The sequence below is a fragment of the Epinephelus fuscoguttatus genome, linkage group LG20 (assembly GCF_011397635.1).
Source record: "Epinephelus fuscoguttatus linkage group LG20, E.fuscoguttatus.final_Chr_v1".
NCBI classification, from domain to species: domain Eukaryota; kingdom Metazoa; phylum Chordata; class Actinopteri; order Perciformes; family Serranidae; genus Epinephelus; species Epinephelus fuscoguttatus.
The window spans coordinates 18,557,298-18,577,118 of record NC_064771.1 but is presented as its reverse complement, the minus strand read 5'-3'; the positions used below and the strand labels follow the sequence as shown (position 1 = coordinate 18,577,118).

The 19,821-nt window shown below is 39.8% G+C and overlaps 2 protein-coding genes and 1 long non-coding RNA gene across 4 annotated transcripts in view; 1 reads left to right on the top strand and 2 right to left on the bottom strand.

Annotated features, from left to right (window-relative positions):
• Positions 1-8,747, bottom strand: part of taok2b (TAO kinase 2b) — a 41,596-nt gene extending 32,849 nt beyond the window's left edge. For both annotated transcript variants that reach the window (XM_049562668.1, XM_049562667.1), the window contains exons 1-4: positions 8,199-8,747; positions 4,754-4,894; positions 2,682-2,753; positions 2,478-2,579 (exon numbers count right to left, since the gene is read on the bottom strand). In XM_049562668.1, the coding sequence (XP_049418625.1) occupies positions 2,478-2,579; positions 2,682-2,753; positions 4,754-4,885 (306 nt within the window). In that variant the 5' untranslated portion in view covers positions 4,886-4,894; positions 8,199-8,747. The remainder of the gene's footprint in view (positions 1-2,477; positions 2,580-2,681; positions 2,754-4,753; positions 4,895-8,198) is intronic.
• A 521-nt stretch (positions 8,748-9,268) lies between these two features.
• Positions 9,269-19,787, bottom strand: LOC125880333 (uncharacterized). The gene is made up of 5 exons (XR_007448047.1): positions 19,740-19,787; positions 19,423-19,479; positions 16,036-16,231; positions 15,851-15,956; positions 9,269-14,573 (listed from the first exon to the last, which is right to left on the bottom strand). It is a non-coding gene; the product is annotated as an uncharacterized LOC125880333 (long non-coding RNA).
• cabp5a (calcium binding protein 5a) lies at positions 14,561-19,435 on the top strand. The gene is made up of 7 exons (XM_049562664.1): positions 14,561-14,697; positions 15,055-15,104; positions 15,428-15,458; positions 15,591-15,734; positions 15,857-15,966; positions 16,066-16,213; positions 16,331-19,435. The coding sequence occupies exons 1-7, from the start codon at positions 14,658-14,660 to the stop codon at positions 16,357-16,359; spliced, it is 552 nt and encodes a 183-aa protein (XP_049418621.1). The 5' UTR covers positions 14,561-14,657; the 3' UTR covers positions 16,360-19,435.
• Positions 19,788-19,821: the final 34 nt, after the last annotated feature.

Below are 19,821 nucleotides of genomic sequence, written 5' to 3'. Positions count from 1 at the left end.
AGTCTAGGTACCATGTATGAAGGGTTACTTTTGGTTCCAAAGGTACCATACTGAAAGTGTTGGGTGGAAACGGGGCTTAAGTGTATAGAAGTACATCAGTAGAGTGATCCTCCCCCTTCTCTTTCTTAAACTCGGAACAAACTCTGATTAAACGGTAAAGCTAGGCAGTGCTGATCAAATATGAACCAAGATTCTGTTCCTGCACTGCCTATTTCTCACCTTAAATGCTTTCTGAAACACGTTTTAGCTTAATGTTTAACTGTAATACAAAGCTGTTTGTTACCAGCCAGCTGCCATTGTGTCAGATAAATGTGTTTGGATTACATCATCAACCAGCAGCAGCGTTTATCGGTCTCATGCAGTGCAATGCATTCTGGTAGTCTTTTCTACCTCTTGTGCAAAAGCAAATGCAACAGTCCTTCTTGTCTGTTTTCTCTGCTGATACAACACCAATTTCAAAAGCATTTGTGTCTCTCTCTGCATAGAGAGCAGAGATGTATGAGAAGACCATCCTTCCAGCAGTGAAATATTTCTTTAAAAGCGTCTACATAGTAAAAGTTGATGAACATATAGAATATCATAATATATGCATCATTACAAAAACAATACAGCAGATAACTGCGAGGCTGTTTCCATGACAGCAAGTTTCTCAAGAGACCAAAATTTTCTTAAGGAAGTCTGAAACTAAATCTGTTTCAGCCGGAGGAACCAGGAACTGGATTTGGTTCCTGTATGGTAGTTTCAAGTTATGTTGGTTCAGGAAGTTGGTTCAGCAAGTCTACAGCTTGCATACCACTTTCCAGACAAGGATAGATAAAGAAGAAAGTTCTAGGAACCAGTAAGCATCGACATTAGGATGAGATGTCCCCATTTGTTGTTGTTTATTATTGCTAGAAACAATGTAAGGATTTGTTGTTGACTTCCTGACTGAGAAAGGGAATGAATGAGAGAGAGGTGACAAAAAAAAAAAAAAAAGCGAGCAAAGGAGAAAAATTAAACTTGATTCGATGATGACTTCATGACGGTTATGCAGTAAAGCAGAAATAAATAACCATCAAACACTCAGCAGTGGCCTGATATGATAATCACGTCATGAACTTATAGAGGTCTGCAAAAACAATCAAGGTCATGTCCACACATTGTATGATACTGTCCTTGTGTTTACATGCCTGTTTATTTGTACATAAGAATGTCACCAACATTTTAGCTGTTCACTGCTCGATTAAAGGGTGTATTGCATTATTATGCTTTTATACTATCATTACATTGATGGCATAAAATGGTCTCAAAATGACAATAACATTGTTTATCACAAATATTTCTTGGACAATATATCGTCCACACTTACGTTACTGGGGAGTTTTCGTTCTCCTTTTATTTCAATTCGCGACAGCCAATAAACAACAGAGTCACACAACAATAAATACAAAGAACAACATGATGATTATATATATCTCGTGGAACTTTTTGATCGAATGTGGCTGATAGCAGTTAAAATATTTGTGCTGAACATCCACAAAATCTGCATTTAAAAGGAACCTGCTTGTTTGAAAGGGGTTGTTGAATTATGTCTCACCGTTCTTTCATCTTTGTTTTATAGTAACAGCTTTACCTCAATGAAAAGCACCTTGTAAACATATAGAATAATGCATTCCATGAATGTGACGTAGACAGAGGCAGCTTGGGTGTGTTTCAAGCCAAGACACATCACACATTAGGTGAGTATCCAAGCTCGATATCTTATTACTGCAGCAGCCATGCTCACTTGCAGGGTTTATTCAACCATGAAGCTAACGAGATGCTGTACTAATGTATGCTATTACTAATCTGGCGTGGCTAGACTGGGAGTGTTGCGACTTTCAGGCGGGTTGTACAGTGGGAGTATTGCTACTCTGTTATGCGTTAGCTGGGTGAAGCTAATGTTCGGGAGTATTGCTACCCTGAAATATGTTAGCTGGGTGAAGCTAACGTTCGGGAGTATTGCTACCCTGAAATATGTTAGATGGGTGAAGCTAATGTTAGTTTGGCAAAGTACTTCTACTTAAGTGGGGGACTGCTAACACAGAGAGTTGCCACTCGGTTTGTCTAGCTGCTAAAAAATAATGCTACTTTCGACAGTCAGCAGCTCAGACTGCTGTTTGGTGACATGCTATTCTGAGCGGTACAACTCAAAACAACTGAACAGACCATGAATGAAAGGCCCAGTGACTGAGTTTTTAGCTCGTGTCAGTGGGCAGTTAAGCTAGGTCCCGGAGAGACAATTACCTTCTGCTTGTAGCGAGAAGAGGTTTTGTGGGATGGGTTTTTGGGATTGTTTAATTATTTCTCGCCACTCACTCACACACCAATCTTTGATTTGTAGTAATAGCATTACCACACTGAGAGACACCTTCTGTACATATAGGATAATGCATCCCATGAACATGATGTAGATGCAGTTAGCATTTGAATCATGTCTAAATAAATAAATCACTCACCCATGCTGTGTGCTCTCTCAGGTAGCACCCACGGTACTCAACAGTGTTGGGGTGGCGCAGTTTCTGGAGGAACTTCACTTCCTTGATGATATCCTGCCATTTCTGGAACATGAGCAGAGCCACAATCATTGGTATGTAAACAAGACCAATATATTGATCTCATATCTGTGATAGAAGACGAATTAGAGAGCTGCCAGGTCTCACCTCATTGGACTGTTTGCCACTATAGGACATCTTCTTGATGGCCACCACCTCATTGGTGCGGATGTCATGGGCCTGATGTGGAAAGGTTAGTGAAAACACATCATTAATTACTTTGTTCAAGTCTTCTAAAACAGTAGAGGTGCCCCTGCTTCACTTTTTACATCAGTCCCAACACAGAAATCACTATTATATAAAACAAGGATTTCTGCTGAGCCTCCTTCCCTCTTCTCTTCTGCCCTCTCCCGTCGATCCCTTCATCCATGACTAGCTCCTTTTCACCCTTCATTAAACAGAGCTTTTCATCCACCACTCATGAGTTGTCCTTTGTCCTTGACTCACACCATGCTTTTATCTTCTTCTCCTCTCCTGACACCTTTCACCTTCAGCTGATAGCTTTGTCCACCTTGTGTTCTTATCGGCAGCACCTTCATCACTACCGCTCCTCATGTCTCACAGACATTATGTCTGACCCACAGGATCACTCTCACCACTGTGTCTGACAGCTATTCTCCTTTGTTTTGCTTACAGTTTCACGCCATCAACCACTGTGACCCAGGCTACATTCGCCACTGTGTTGACATCTCAGTGATGGGAGAAAGCAGCCTTTTCATTTTATCTGTGCTGTTATTTTTTAGGGCTTCGGGGGGGGTGGACTATCACAGCTACAATCTCATGAAGCTCAAGCTTTTACAGCTAACTATCGCTGTTAGAGCTGCAACCATTTTATTCAAATAATTTGTGTGTGTGTGTGTGTGTGTGTGTGTGTATACAGCATAGTGACACACTCCATCTTGACCACCAGACAAAAAATAAGTAAATCAACACATTTTAGAGGGTAATGATTTCCAATATTACTTTCATTTGTATCACAGTACTCACATTGTGTTTTACTCTGACAAATTTAGGTAACAATTTCAGTTTACCATTAGACCACAGCAATAACATGGATGCATTTTGAAAATGGGCGTACTTCCCCCTTAATGTCCTGATCTAAAGAATAGCTGAATACAAATTAATAATCTAAATCAGTGGGTCCCAACTGGCGGGTCACCGTCCAAAAGTGGGTCGTGGGTCCATTCAGAATGGACCGCAGGTGACTTGTGAATGTTTGTAAAAGAAAAACACTTTATTTTTAAGTACAGTGAATTTCTGCCACAGAGCTTTTATTTCAAAGTGCCTTTTCCTGCTGTAGACTGTGTGACTAACAAAAAGCGACTTGACAGAAACAGCAAACTAGTTTCGACAACATGGCCAAACGCAAGAATGACGTTGAATATATTTAACTGTGTGGACCTTGAACTAATGACTATGGAGAAATCTGGACCCCTTGGATGGACCAGTTGCGAACCACTGATCTTAATACCCCTCTAGCTAGCACCACGCCCCTGAGATGTACAAGCTATGGACAGAAATCAACACTGCAGAAGTGAAAAGGACGAACAGTCATGGGAATTTTTTCTACGATTTCAAAGCAGAACATATTCAAAACTTGCCAGTATAGTGTGTGAGTGTATGTGATAGGGCTGGGCGATCAATACTGTCAACAGTGTGACAATACTGTAGTACTGACTATTGGTTCAAATAAAATATTTTCACAAAGTCAAAATAAATAATAAAATAAAAAATAATCATTAGTAATGTAGATATAATGACTAAGAGGGTAATGGCAAATCACAAAAGGCTAGAACAGTCTGGTAAGTTCAGAAAATTATAACACTTTACTGTAATACAGTCTTTAAAACCAGGAAAGGCAACACTTATGACATTAAAATCTAAGACGATATCTAGTCTCATGTCACAATATCGATATAACATCTATATATATCCTAGCCCTGCTGCTAACTAAACCATACTGATACATCAAAAATACCATTTCTTGGTTGCTAAACCTCCTTTCCTGATAAATATTCTAGTTAAATGTAATTCAGCACCCAAAATTCATGCAGCTCAAATTATGTTTAGTGTATCCATATCATGATGAGGCCAGCTGACAGAGATGAAATACAGAAAACCACTACAGAACCAATATCCCATTATTTGTACATTCCCTAACACCAGAGCAAGGAACTTACGAAGTAGACAGCTCCGAAGCTCCCATGGCCGATCTCCCTCAGATCCGTGAAGAGCTTCTCAGGGTCCTCCCTGAAGAACAGCTCAGCCACCTCCGGGTCCTTCAGGCTCCCGGCCCGCACACTCGACGGCATGGCCAGCGCCTGGTGAGCATGGAGGAGACACACTGGGTGAGCGTCTGTTATTTGGACGGATTATTAACATTGGTGTTGGAAACATGAGCCGCCTGGGAAACATGGACCCTGACTCCTCTATGCACTTTGCATTATTAATCTATGTTTGTATTTATGCATTGTGTACATATGCTTTGCTTTTGTGAATCTTTCAGCTTAGTAAACTCAATTGTGATTTGTTAAAAATAGCAATATGCTCTAGTCTGTGACGTATAATAGACAGAGTTGGATCTCTTTTAAATGATCTACAGTGATGTAAGTTAAGATTTTATTTTAAAAACCAAGTACTCCATAGATAATCTATTGGTTTGCTAATCATCACTTTGAGTGCACTTCAATGCACGTGAGTAAAGAGTGCATCCTGCTCTACATCTGCATTTGAACTGCTTTAGACTACAAAAATGCAAATCTGTGTCGGCTCACATGGGTGGAAAATATCAAAGTGCCCATCAGCTTCAAATGACCATCCATCCACCCACCCATTCATTCATCCTTCATCATCCATCTGTCTCTCTAACAAGGCTGAACAATACTGGCAAAACTTAACATTGCTGTATTTATTGTTATTGGTTATTCTTAAATTAACATTGCAATATTCAAAATTACTTAATAACCATGATTTCCCCAGATACAGAGTGCAGCTTTTAGCTTGTATATCCACAAGGGTGAAAAGAAAATCTTTTTTGGGTCCTTCATAAATCTTGGAGATCAAACATCTTAAAATGGCAGATGCAGCATTTATTTAGTCAAACCAAACAATCCCTTGGCAATGATTTTGACTAGTCATTACTGGTCCTTCACCAGTACCCACACTCAGTGGCCTGGCCAACACGATTAGACAGCATGCACGTGTGTTAATTAAATCCTTCAATCAGGCTAAATAACCAAGTGGATTAGGCAGATTTGTCTTTACAGGTGTACTGTGGAAGATTGTTGGTACTGTAAACACGCTCACTAGCAACAGTGAAAGTAAAAGCCAACCCCAGGTTCATTTTTGTTTGGCATTTTGCCTCGCTATATGTACGGTTTTTTTGGTGCTCTGTTTCATGGATGCCTGCTGCTTACGGTCTGGCACCTGCTCGCTACCTTTTAATAAAGCTCCGACCTCACCTGAGTGATGTGGGTGTATACACCCATAAACATCCAGAACACAGACAATAATAAAAATAAAGGCAGAGGGCAGAGTCTCTACAGAAAAAATACACCGCCACACACTCCTAGTGGGTCATAAGTGATGATTGAGAAAGGAATATTTCGAGTCTATACATTGTTTTTTTTTTCTTTTGAAAAATGCTGCATAGCATACCTTTAAGATTAGTGATGAAAAAGCAAACCTTGTTTTAATTTTCTACCAAGCAATAAGATGTTGAGCTAATGCACATTGCTGAACTGCAATGTTGATGCTAAAAATACATTTTTCCACCCAAATATCAGACATATATACAACTAAAGTTGAGATCATCGTTGTGAAAAGATCACAGCACTAAAAGAATATTCAGTACAGTATAGTCTGCTGGATTTCTGTGGCTGATACTGAAGTTGGGGAGTTTTAAAAATCAGATGAAAATATATCTGCTGATCGTTTTAACACATAACAACAATCTTGATCATGATCCCTCAATTTTCTTTCTTTTTTTTTTTAAAACACCACCAAAACAACTGTGACCAACGTTCATACCGAGCGGGACATTTTACAGCGTCAGTCTGGCAGACACATCAGTCCAACTCTAGTACATAAAGACATCTCTCTGAACTGAAGCCGAGAGCAGTAGACCAAACTTCACAAGATAAAAGTAAACTGCCAACCAGTTCAGCAGGCCCATGATTTGCCTATCAAATTATACCTCTGTGTAAGTGCCATTTCAGAGTTTGATATCTCCCTGAAAAGGTTTTGTGACCAATTATGGAAGTAAAGACAAAGGAGTGGCGTTCACAATAGGATAGAAAAAGAAATAGAAACACCAAGGGCCAAATTTCTGTCATTAACATGTAGCTATCATAAATCAGATTGGGCTACTAAAGACTGAACTGGTCACTGTTAAGATCAGTTTTGTCTTATGCCCAATAAAATCAGGCAATATGACACTTAACACCCTAACACAGCAGTCATATTTAATAATTGGACTCATATGTAAGTGCATATGTATAACTGGATTAAAATAATTAGGCATTATCAAATTACTGCACTGTGAAAGTCTGCATGAAGCCACATAATTTTACTCGCAGCCACAGCCTTCTGAAACCCAAATAAACACTATTTTGGAGAGCAGCTACAGAAAAGAGAAAATAAACACACTGGTTCAGTGTTTATGTAATAGAGGAGACAGATATATAACTCAGTCTATTCCTAAAATACATATATATTTATGATTCATTGTGTAAGTGTTGCTGTAGTGTATGCAGAGCATGGACTGCGTGAGCACTGTCTGTCAAGTTAACAGCCTGGCACGGGGTCCATCATGGGACATTAGGATCCTGTCAAGGAGTTAATGTGGAGATGTAACACATGCTCCATATTTTTTAAGTGTTCAGTGAATGAAAAACTGGGCCTTCGTTTCAGTATTTCCACACGCTTCAAATGAGCATGCATCAGATGAAACGTCTCTTTCAAGGCCATTTTGCCACTGTCAAAGAGGAAGCATGTGGTTCCCTTTGAAAATGAGAAGTTCTTTCAGTCTTGCAACCAACCCTACAGCAAGCTCTCAATCTATTTTTTAAGAACCCATCCATGCCACAGTCCTCACAGACACACAGACACACACACACAGACACACACACACACACACACACACAGGGAGAGGCAACAAAAGCATGAATTGTGTGGTTTTATTCAAGATCATCTCTCTAACCTACAAACAATTTTACACCCTGGGAGTGCCCTGGGCATATTCTGGAAAACAAAATGCATATTGTCCTTGGCTGGTGAGACAGAGGAGTAATTACCTCGATGGGAGCTTGCCATCAGTGTCATATACGGTGTGCATCTCAGCTGAGCAAGCTACATGACTCTTGCACTTGGCTGGTCAATTAGGCTATCTTTGCTCTGGCTCACCAAAGAAATGCATGACATGTATTCAACAGTAGACAACAACAACTCAAGGCTGGCTGGGTGTTCAGGCTGCAGGCCAACAACAAGCCTCCATGTCAATGTCAACGTCTCCAGGAGCTGAAAATGAGGTGGTTAATTATGCTAGCAGCCCTCTCCCCTGCAAACTGAGGTGGAGAGGCGCATTCTGCTGCTTTAGCGTGCTGAATGATTTATAACAAGTCTTACCGTGGCTTTTGGGATCCACTGTAGCTAGCTCGGGGGCTAGCTAACCGGCCTGGCTGGAAAATATTGGTCTCACTCCCCTTTCCTCGGCACTGGTGTCTATTCAACACGAACAAACCACATTCTGCCTGTCGATGCTTTTACTCAAACCCCTCTCCATCCTGATGCTCCCAGTCAATTGGACAGCTAGCACGTCTGCACCACTTGACATGAGTGAGGTGCCAGTCAATTAAAGTGACAGCTAGCTGACTGACGCCTGCCAGCTAAACTAGCAGCTATAGTAGCTGAGCTGTCTCCCAAAGAAAATCAGAGGCTAGCTCTAGCTGCTGTTAGCAACACTGCTAACTAAATAACGTAACGCCAGGAGCGGCCTGGGACGTTTTCAATGGGAAACTGATTCATTAATTTCCACGGGTCCGCTCCGTGCTCCACTTTGTGCTGTCATTACGTTAGTGTTGTCGGCGGATTTCATCTCCAGTTCGTGTTATCCCCATTTTGCTCGACTCTCATCCGTTTTTGTTCAGGACTTCATGATGGCGGAGCGGGGCGGGAGCCGAAAGGAAAACGGAAGTGCTCTTCTTCGACGCTCCAGAAACAGGCACGGAGGCTGCAACGATGCCCCCATGTGGCCGAGTAAATGGGGTAAAAATCAAAGTAGAAGTACTCAGAACCTTGTTACTTTCTGTAACCTGTTTTTGGGACCCTAATAGTGTTTATTAAGAATTTTTATTGTTGCCGAGGTCAACTCATGACCCATGTGGTTCGTTTGGCGGCCAAATCTTGAATTGATAACTCCTGAACCTGACAACATACAAAGACAAATGAACCAATATAATTTGGACACCAAGAATCAAATGAAAACACCATTGTCATGCTACAACCACTGTATTGGTTAAAACAGGCAAATGACACATTTTAGGCTCATAACAATAGAACTTTTGCTATTCTGATCTGCAGGTGTTTCGTTCAATGGCCAAATGTACTACTACTAGCTACTTTATAATCTTACATCAGTCTCAAGGTACTCCAAATGATGCCTGCTGCAGATGAACTTCACAGGTGAGCAGATAAACTGTTGCCTGAGAAACTTGACGAGTGGAAACCTCCTAGGCAAATATCTCTATGTCCCACAGTCCATCACTTGTCCGGCAGCAGGCGGCTGACCACATTCTGCACAGACTGGGCCACTCCGAGTCAAGATTTTGTTTTGAAGCTTGAGACTACCATGGCCAAGACCATACAGAAGTGTTGACCTTCCTCACTACCTCCCATCACCACAGGGAACGAGAATGATATGCTCCACAATTTTTAAGTATTTTTTATTAGGTAAAACTATAAATATTACATTCTAGACAAGGCAAGTTTATTCAGTTTCAAGTTTATCAGCAACAAAGCAATTCAAAGTGCTCTACAGAAAACATCAAAAACATCAACACAAGATGCAAAAGAAACACATTCCAAAAGGACACTTAGAAGCAGTTCATTAAAGAACTAGAGGATAGAAAATAAAAAGTTAAAATACACTTAGACTGGTATAAAAAAATACAAGAATAAAAGTTACAGTGCAGTGTAAGAAATGAATACAACATTTGATTTAAGAAGAGGCAGCGGCAAACAGAAAAGTCTTAAGCCTTGATTTAAAAGAAGAGCAAGTTGATGCAGAGTTTGTTCCAGATATGTGGTGCATAAAAACTAGATGCTGCTTCTCCATGTTTATTCTTGACTCTGGGGACACAAGGCAGACCTGTCCTGGAAGACCTGAGAAGTCTGGATGGTTCATACTGTAGCAGAGGGTCAGAAATGTATTTGGGCCGTGAACCATTTAGTGCTTTGTAAACCAGCAATAGTATTTTGAAGTCAGTTCTCTGACAGACAGGAAGCCAGTGTGAAGACCTCAGAACTGGAGTGATGTGATCCACTTTCTTGGTTTTAGTGAGGACTCGAACAAAAGCATTCTGAATCAGCTGCAGCTGTCTGATAGATCTGTCTTTTTTAGGGAGACCTGTAAAGACCCCATGACAGCAGTCGAGTCTACTGCAGATAAATGCCTGGACAAGTTTTTCCAAATCCTGCTGGGACATAGGTCCTCTTATCCTTGATATGTTCTCAAGGTGACAGTAGGCTGACTTTGTAGTTGTCTTAATGTGACTATTTACATTCAGGTCTGAGTCCATGACTACACCAAGACTTCTGGTTTGGTGTGGGGTTGTTAACATTGCTAACTGAAGTTGAGCGATGACTTTTGATCATTCCTCCTTGGCTCCAACAACTATTACCTCTGTCTTGTCTTTGTTTAATTGAAGACATAAGACATAAGTCCTTTAATTGACCACATCATAATTTTGCAAGTCACAAGTCAGTCTCAAATCGTTACACTCATGCCAATTCCCATGCCGGAAACATTTAGTTTTGAATGCTAAACATGTTATGCGCTCTTCACTAAATGTAATGCCATTTTAACCACTGAGTAAAATTAGGCGATAATAAATTATTTTTAAGAAATAGTATTTATTTGTTACAACTGACTTGTTAAAAGTTTGTTGTAAGTCAGTCATTTTTGACATTTCACATACTGCAATTTGTTTTTTGTTGACCCCTGCATAGTTTTTTGTAAGCAGACGAAATTATCTTTGTCATAACTTTTTCCAACTGGACCTCAGTAATGTAGGCCTAATGTTGGTCCTTCATGGTTCTCCCCTGCAACTTGGTTGGATGTTGTCAGACTGGTTCAAACAAAGTGGATCATCTGGGGAATTAAGTGTCGACTTGCTGGGAATGAATATCGTCAATGGTGGTTGAGGAAATAAATTGATTAGTGGGGCACTTAAATAACTTTGTAATCTTCAGGATTGGAGGGAAGGTGTTACGCATTTTAAAGTCAAAGGCTTAAGTCCAAGTGATGTCAGGAGTCACTGGTGTTACAGTCCAAGTCAAGTTGCGAGTCCTCTATGATTTTTTCAAGTCGAGTGTTAAGTCATCAAATTTATGACGCAAGTCTGACTAAGTCATGTGACTTGAGTCCACACCTCTGGTAACTAAAGCTGCCAGACAAATACAGTGGTGTAAAATGTACAATATTTCCCCTGAGATGTGGTGGAGTAGAATTGTAAAGTGGTAAAAAATGGAAATACTCAAGTAAAGTACAAGTGCCTTGGATTTGTTGTTGTTAGTTGAGGTCATTTTAATATATTTACATTCTGTAATTTAATCTATAATAAATTTGATAATATGATCATATGTAAAATGCACACCTGAAAAAAGTAGGCTCACTGAAATGTCTTCATTGTAAAAAAAAAAAAAAAGTATATTTCACTCTGAAATGAAGCTGAGCACTAGAAGTATAAAGTAGAAGAAAGTGTCAACTAACTTTATGGCGTATTTTTTGGATTTTGAAGTTTTCGGATGTTAAGTTGATTTGATGCAAACCACTGTATATTTGCACACACTGACTCACGTCATCCCAATCAAACATATGGCTCGTTGGGCCCTGCCTTTGCCCTCGTAATCCACTCAGTGTAATCTCTGTGATGTGCAGTTTTAGCTGAGCACATACAAAACACACAATAAAAAAATGAACGTTTTTCCTGTGTACATTTCTACATTATCGTTCTCAGTTGGAAGCACCCGCTGATACACTACACAGCTTTATTAAGAGTGACTTGTGATTCAGTAAGGCTGACTCTTGACTACTAGCAGCTGTACTTTCATGTGCTGTAATAGCATCTTAATCCTGTTACTAATCCAAAACTGTGACATGTTTTTCATTCATCCTCCAGCCCCTAAACCTCTATATTTTATATTATTCCCAAAAATAAAACCTTAACACCCTAGCATTCTACCACCCAGCCCTCCCTTCTCCTCTTCTCAGTTTTCATTCATACTTTTTCCTCACCCACATTCCTCCTGCCCTCCACTCCACAGACATCTTTTCACAGCCGTGGGCACGGCTTTGCATAACCTCTCATCTGTCCCGCTGCAACGAGGGAGGGGAAAAAGATAATAAAATCATTACTAGCTTCCGCCCAGTGGATTATGCTTCTTATGTGAACAGATTTTTTGATGAATTTACATAACAGGGCAACAGGCAGAGGGGAAAAGGTCAAAAAGGACACACGATCAACTGGTGCTGAAGTGTTTCAGCTCAGCCAGTTAATGCAGACTGTGGGAAGTGAAGATGCTGACCCCGAGGCTTTAATCCCTGACATTGTTATCAGGGTTTTTCAGAGAAGAAATAATCCGCTTTTTCTACGCAAATGTAACCAATACAATACAGATTATCACACACTGGGATATTAGCTATTATTGGCATGTGGCTCTTTAATACTTCCAAAATCTGTTACACTGACATGTCTTTGACAATAATATGGGCCAAAACAACAGACAGAGGATCAAATGAGCCTCTGTTCTTCAAAGTGTCACTGCTGTGTGTGTTCAACAGAAACAATACGCTGATTTGGAGAATTCAAACTAGACAGTATAAAACCTACAATTAGTCCAGATTTAACATAATATCATAATATATAAGTATATTATATTCATAAATATAGGTTTTATGTTATAAAAAAAATTCAATCTTTGAAAAACAATGCTATTTCCAGTGATAGTAATTCAGTTAGTCAATGCATAGGAATAAGAATTGATTTGAGTGTCCCCATCCAGAACATCTAACACTGTACTCTGGAGCCTATAACATCTTGAAAGTAATAGATTTAAAAAAAAAAAAAAAAAAAAAATCTTGTGGACACAACAATTTTCAACTTATTTTGTGGGAAGAAGTCAATTGTCTTGTGGGAACAAGTTTACTGCGTGGGAACAAGTTAATTATCTTTTGGGAACAAGTCAATTACTGTATCTTGCCAGAATGAGTCAGTTGTCTTGTGGGATCAAGTTTACCTTGTGGGAACAAGTTAATTGATTTTTGGGAACAAGTCAATTAACTTGTGGGAACAAGTTATAATCTTGTGAGAAACAAATGAGTTATCTTGTGGGAACAAGTCAATTATCCTTTGGGAACAAGACAGTTATGGGAACAAGTTATCATCTTCTGGAAACAAATGAGTTATCTTGTGGGAACAAGTCAATTATCTTGTGGGAACAAGTCAGTTAACTCGTGGGAACATGTCAATTATCTTGAGGGATCTTGTGAGAATGTGTTATCCTGTGCTCACAATGGGATTGTCTTGATGAAACAAGTTAACTATCTTTTACGCACAAATTAATTATCATGTGGGAGCAAGTTATTATCTTGTGGGAACAAATTTAACTTGTGGGAACAAGTGAATTATTTTGTGAAAGCAAGTCACTTTCCTTGTGGGAACAAGTTACCGTAATTATCTTTTACACACAAGTTAAGTTTCTTGAGGGAACAAGGTAATACCTTGTGCACACAAGTTTGGCTTGTGAGAACAAGTTATTATTCTGTACTGACAAGGTAATTATCTTGTAGGAACAAGTTAATATCTTGTGGGAACAAGATAGTTACTAACAGTCAGTCGGTTTTACGCCAAAAATAGCACATTGTCGATATTTTAAGGCTCCGCAAAATTCCACAAATCATGATTTATGTTTTCAGGGGAGCTCATGTCTTATTAACAGGAGCCAAGTTCCTCCTGACTCCTCTATAGTTTGCACCCTGAATAAGCTAATTGGAAATGTTAGTGGGGAAAAAGTTGAAAAGTTGTTGGTTTCCTCTTTAAAATCATGATTATGACATGTAAGTGAGCGTTTTTCCCTCCAAAATGTTGTGCTGTTTGTGTTAAAACAATTAAAAACAATTAGTTGATCAACAGAACATGAATCATTATCGTCATTTTTCAACAGTCAGTAATTGTTTAGTCATCATTTATCAAGCAAATGTCAAACATTCCCTGGCTCCAGCTCCTTAAATTTACACGTTTGCTGCTTTTACCTATTTTTATACAATAATAACTTAAATATCTTTGAAATATCTGACAAAACAATTAATCACAGTGTTAACTGAGAGAGTGATTGACCATCAAAATGACTGTTATAATTAAAATACTTAGAGTGCTAGACTTTCTAGTGTTAAACCTGGAGTGGACTGTAATTAATTCACAGTAAACAAAAGAAACAGAAACTCTACCCTCTATCGTGTGAACTGACAGTATCCTGTTTCCTCTGTTAGCCCTGGGCTCAGATGGCAGTATCATTTCCACTATGATGTCAACATTCAGCATCTCTGCTGCTGCTGCTGCTGCTGCTGTCACACAGCTGACTCCTCCCCCGCGAGCATACAACCCTGGATGCAGCCACACCCCCCTGTCATACAACCCCCCAGCATCCCGTCAGGCCAGGCAGACCGGGTGGACGCACTGAGACAGCAGGGCTGTCCTCTCTGAGGGCGAACACCATTGATAACTGAGGAGAAGAAGAAACAGAAGATAGACAGAGGACTTCTAACACTGTCGGTCAGCTCTTGAGTCTCAGCATCAGAGGTCGTGTATGATGCGTTTGGCCGATGATCAGAAATCACCAGACGAAGGTGAGCACAAATATACCCACACTCATTTTATTATTTAATTTACACTTGAAATATTATTTTGTATTTGTATTTTTAAGTTTTAGTTGTTTTATCTAATTGGGTAGGTCGTTTTTTTGTTGTATTGTAAGAAAGGTTCATTTTTCCATTTTGAGAAGTATTTTCACAGTGTCAGAAAATTAAGAGACACAAAACACTCAGACTTCAGACACAAGACATCGTGTTCAACCCCTCAAAGGGAACACACTCTACTCAGTCTGTCTTAATCCTAACTTTCTGACTCTGTCAAACACCAGCCAGCACTGCATCAGGTCTCAGAAATAATTCATAATATTTAATTCTGTGTTTTTCCTCTTGCAGAAATGAGTTTTGGGGCAGCGTGCATTTTTCTGCGAGGAGGGAAAAATATCGTAAGTACAGCAGCTTTTTTTCCTGATTTTTTGATGGGTTTGTGTTGATGTTTGCAAACTGCCGTGAAAGGTCGATTGGATTGTAACCCAAAAAGGTGATAGGATAAAACGAGAAGCGGGAGGGAGAGGGAGAATCTGTGCCTGCTCTTTACTGTTGCGTGTTAGGGATGATACACCTGCCAATACGGGCATAATCTACACTTTAATCCACGGTTTAATCTCTGTCACAGTGCTGTTTAGTTCTATATTCTTTATTGAAGTATGAAAATAAATGAAACATCCATTTTGGTAATTCTGTGGTTGTTTTTCTCTTGTCTGTGCAGTCTAGAGAACTGGCTGATGATGAGATTGATGGTAAATTCTCACATAATCTTATGTTTTCATCAGTAAATGCAGATTAATCTACACAACCTTTTCTACCTTCTACATTTTATACACTGTCTTGTCAACTTATCGAGCTGACTGTTTCACTCTACACCTCTGCAGAGCTGCGCGATGCATTCAATGAGTTTGATAAAGACAAGGACGGGCTGATCAGCTGTAAGGACCTGGGGAATCTGATGAGGACGATGGGCTACATGCCCACAGAGATGGAGCTGATCGAGCTGAGCCAGAACATCAACATGAACCGTGAGTCCCTACACAGCAACAGTGTATTTTAAAAATTGTTCTTCGGCAGTAGAAATTGAAATTATACAGAATCAATGAAACAGAAGAGCCCACTGGATCTTGTATTTTGGTTTTACCTTCAGTTGGTGGCAGAGTGGACTTTGAGGACTTTGTAGAGCTGATGGCCCCGAAGCTTCTGGCAGAAACAGCAGGGATGATCGGTGTGAAGGAGCTCAAAGATGCCTTCAAAGAGGTGAGAGATTTTCCTTAAACTTTCCAAACTGCAGCAAATTCAACACCAGATTTGAAGACCAACACTGACCTTTTCTTCTTCCCTTGTTTCCCTGGTTAGTTCGACATGGACGGAGACGGAGAGATCACGACAGAGGAGCTGCGGTCGGCCATGACCAAGCTGATGGGGGAGCACATGAGCCGGAGGGAGATAGATGCCATAGTGAAAGAAGCAGACGACAATGGAGATGGCACGGTAGACTTTGAAGGTACGAAGTGTTTTTCAGCTGCAGTGACACAAACATCAACAACAGAGCAGATGAAATCATACAAATGAATTTCTGACTCCACCGTAAAACTAATGAAACTCTTCTTCTCTGCTGCAGAGTTCGTCAGAATGATGTCCCACCAATGACAGCCGAGGAGTCAAGGAAGTACCTTTCCACCTTTACAGACAGGCATCAATATAGATGCTGTCTTTCTATAAAGCTCTTTGACAGACGAGCTTGTACATATCACTTGATAATAAAATTTAAATAAAGAGCTGCGGAAAAAGTCAAGTCGTTCTCAGAGAGAATTTTACTTCTATGCAAAGACTGACAATCATGTATTGAGACATTTTTTATGATCATTGAAACGAGCGTGTAAATTAAAGGAACTATACTGTTTTGTTTGATGACACTTATTTTATATACAGGAAGTCATTATGGATTATTTTATTGAATTGGATTGAGTTTTTTTAAAGTGTATATTTATTCTGACAGTATTCTTATCACTGAAACAATGAAATGCAAACTAGATGTAAAGTTATTGAGCATTAACTAACAGTTAGGACACTACAATGTTTATCATATGTACATATGCAGTTATTAAAGCCTGTGCTTGTTGTAATGGGTTGGACTGCATTATTCATGTATGGATGGAATCCTGGTCACAAGTGTTTCCAGACATCTCAATAAAAAATGCAAGAATATGTAAACCTTGCTCAAGAGTTTTGTTTTGAATGAATGCAACAAGATTTCTGTGTGATGTGTGTTTTTAAGTAATTAATCTGCAAGAATTTGAATTTTGGATTTGTCACATTTGTGTTAAAAGACAACAGCTGTTTCATAATTTTGAAAATTCCACAAAAAGTAAAGATACTTAAGGATTTATGTAGGATACAAAATTTGTCATGGCATTTTGTAATTAAATCCACAGGTCATGGCATTGTACATTTCTGCAAACCAAGGTACATTTGCACGTTTTGCACGTACCACATCAATGTTTCTGAAGTGATGTAGTATATGAGCTGAGTTTGTCACTGGGAGGTGGAAGGGATGGTGGATGGCATGTTGGCATGTCACCTAAGCAATATGCCTACACCTGCTAAGCTGTAGACCGCTGTTCAAGACTAACAAACAACAAAACCTGCTGGGTATTTTTTTAGCAGCTTTTTAGCCTCCCAATGTTGGTGATTTATTTTAGCGACCTGTTTCTGTATTTCTAGCAGCTTTTTAGTCTCCAAACCTGGGTGTTTTTTTTGCAACCCATGGTCTTTTTCAGCAGCTTTTTAGCCTCCAGCCGTGTGTTTTTTTTTTTTAGCAACCAATGGTTCTTGTTAGCCTCCCAATGTTGGTGATTTTTAGCAACCTGCGTTTCCAGCAGCGTTTTAGGTCCCAAATGTGGTGTTTTTTAGCAACCTGTTGCTGTGTTTCCAGCAGCTTTTTAGCCCCCTAATGTGGCTGTTTTTTTGGTGTCTCATCGCTGTTTTTTTCAGCAGGGATGGTGCCACAAAAGCGTTTTTTTTTTTACCAAGACACTGCTACTTTTCCAGCAGGTACTGTGCTCCTAAAACCAGGTATTTCCAAACCATAACCAAGTGGTTTTTGTGCCTAAACATAACCACACCTTAAGCTGTGTCACTGAAACCTTAAGTTACAATGTATCCACTATATAATAATGGGCAGATGATTTGCAAAAACCTACTAATGGCAACATTTCTTTTCTGGCAACTGGGTTGGTCTGTGACCCAAGAGGTCATTTCATCAATCCAGCTAATAGCTTCAGTGCTGACAAGCAAAGGAAAAAGTCTTCCTCTGTTCAAATGTGGAACAAATTTTTTGCACGACATCCATAATAAATCTACTTGTATAATAATACAAAACTCTTTGGTTGCATAATAAGTCAACGCAATGATATGGATTTCATGTACCAAAGAAGGGATTTGGAAACCCAAAACATCAGTGATGCTGCTGCACTGCGGGGTAGCTGAGGAGCTTTGGAGGGGCATCAGGATAAAGAGATTGCGCGGCCACTGATTTGATAAGAGTGCCGTTCATAAAACATCATCTCAAAATTTATGACATCATGCACGACAGATTTCTAGGTATTAAGTGCAAAAAAAAGGGGGAAAAGATGTGCATGTCCCAGAATTGAGCTTTTTAGAGAGCGCTGCCTGAGCCATTCTTTCAATTTGGACATTCTCAGTAAAAGTTTTTAATGTTCAGGGAATTTTGGAAACAGAGGTAAAATGAGGGGAAGAGTTTTAAGAGTATTATCTGTTTAGAAACGAAAATATCCGTGTGAGAAAACACTGAATGTTCCCAGACAGAATCAGGACAAATCCCTGCTATTCAACACAGTAAAAATACCGAAAGCGTCTAAAATTTGCACCATATTTTCCACAGATTTCACCTTGATACAAACACCTGTGAGCAGAATCTGTTACGTGGTTTATCTTCGTGTCAAACTGACCCAAAGCCAACACAGCTGAGATTAAACACCTGTGTTGAGGGATTTTAGGGCTGTGGACGGGGACATGTTGCACCCTCGCATTCGGGGGGGCACATCAGCCAGACAGATGTTGTTACATGACAAACTTGGCAGAACTTCAAACTGATGGACAGATGGGGCACAGGGGCTTATAGTACCAATTAACAAAAGTGAAGCTGTTCTTGAACACACAGACCTAATAACTAAACTCACATCTGTCAGCGGCGTTCCACAGATTGGATGAAAGGGGGGTGTAGCTGTGTCAATATGCTCGATGGATAAGTGACAAATTTTCAGCTTTGTAAATAACTGCTCTTTTGTGAATTAAAGAGACAGTTTAGGGAGGATTCATGTTGTTTCAAGCTTTCATAATGTGAATGCAGTGTACGTGTGGGTGTTTAAAAAGGGGGTCCCATTTAAACTGAGGGGTGCAGCAAATACAGAAGCTGATGAAGCCAAAGGAGGGTGATGTAATACTCGCTGCTAGCCTTTGCCCTGATCCTTCCCTGATCCCGCTAACATCCAGCATTGACCTTTACTGCATTAATCCACAATAATCTCCCTCTCGGTCGCTCTCTGACTCAGTTCGAGGTAGCCACTCCGCCCGGTGGCTTGCTGTTGTGCACTTAATGAGAAATGTGGTTTTAACCGTTTGCAATCATCTCCCAACATTGATAACCCCCTCCGCTCTGTCTTTGTTTGTGTCTGCGGATTTGTTACTTACAAAAGTCCTGGTAATCTTTCTGAGAAGTAGCGGATGCCCCCAGTATGACCACCTGCCCTGTGGGAGTTAATACAGCCTATCAAAGTCTTTTCCCATTTACATTAATCTGTCAGTTTGTTTCATAACATTACATATGGACAGCATTACATCATACTGATATATACAAACTCAGTGTTCTGGTTTAACATGTTTGTCACTAACTGAGCTGAATGTAAGTGTACAAATAGGCCTATGTGATTTTTCTCTTCATGTGACTCTATTATTTTTATTATTTTTTTTAACACAATGCTTTAAACAAAATGTTTATCAGTACTAACTTATTAGAAGGGTCAAAGATAGAACGGACTGTGTCGGACACATCTCCTGTGGAGAAAAGGACATTTTGTTGTACATTATTGA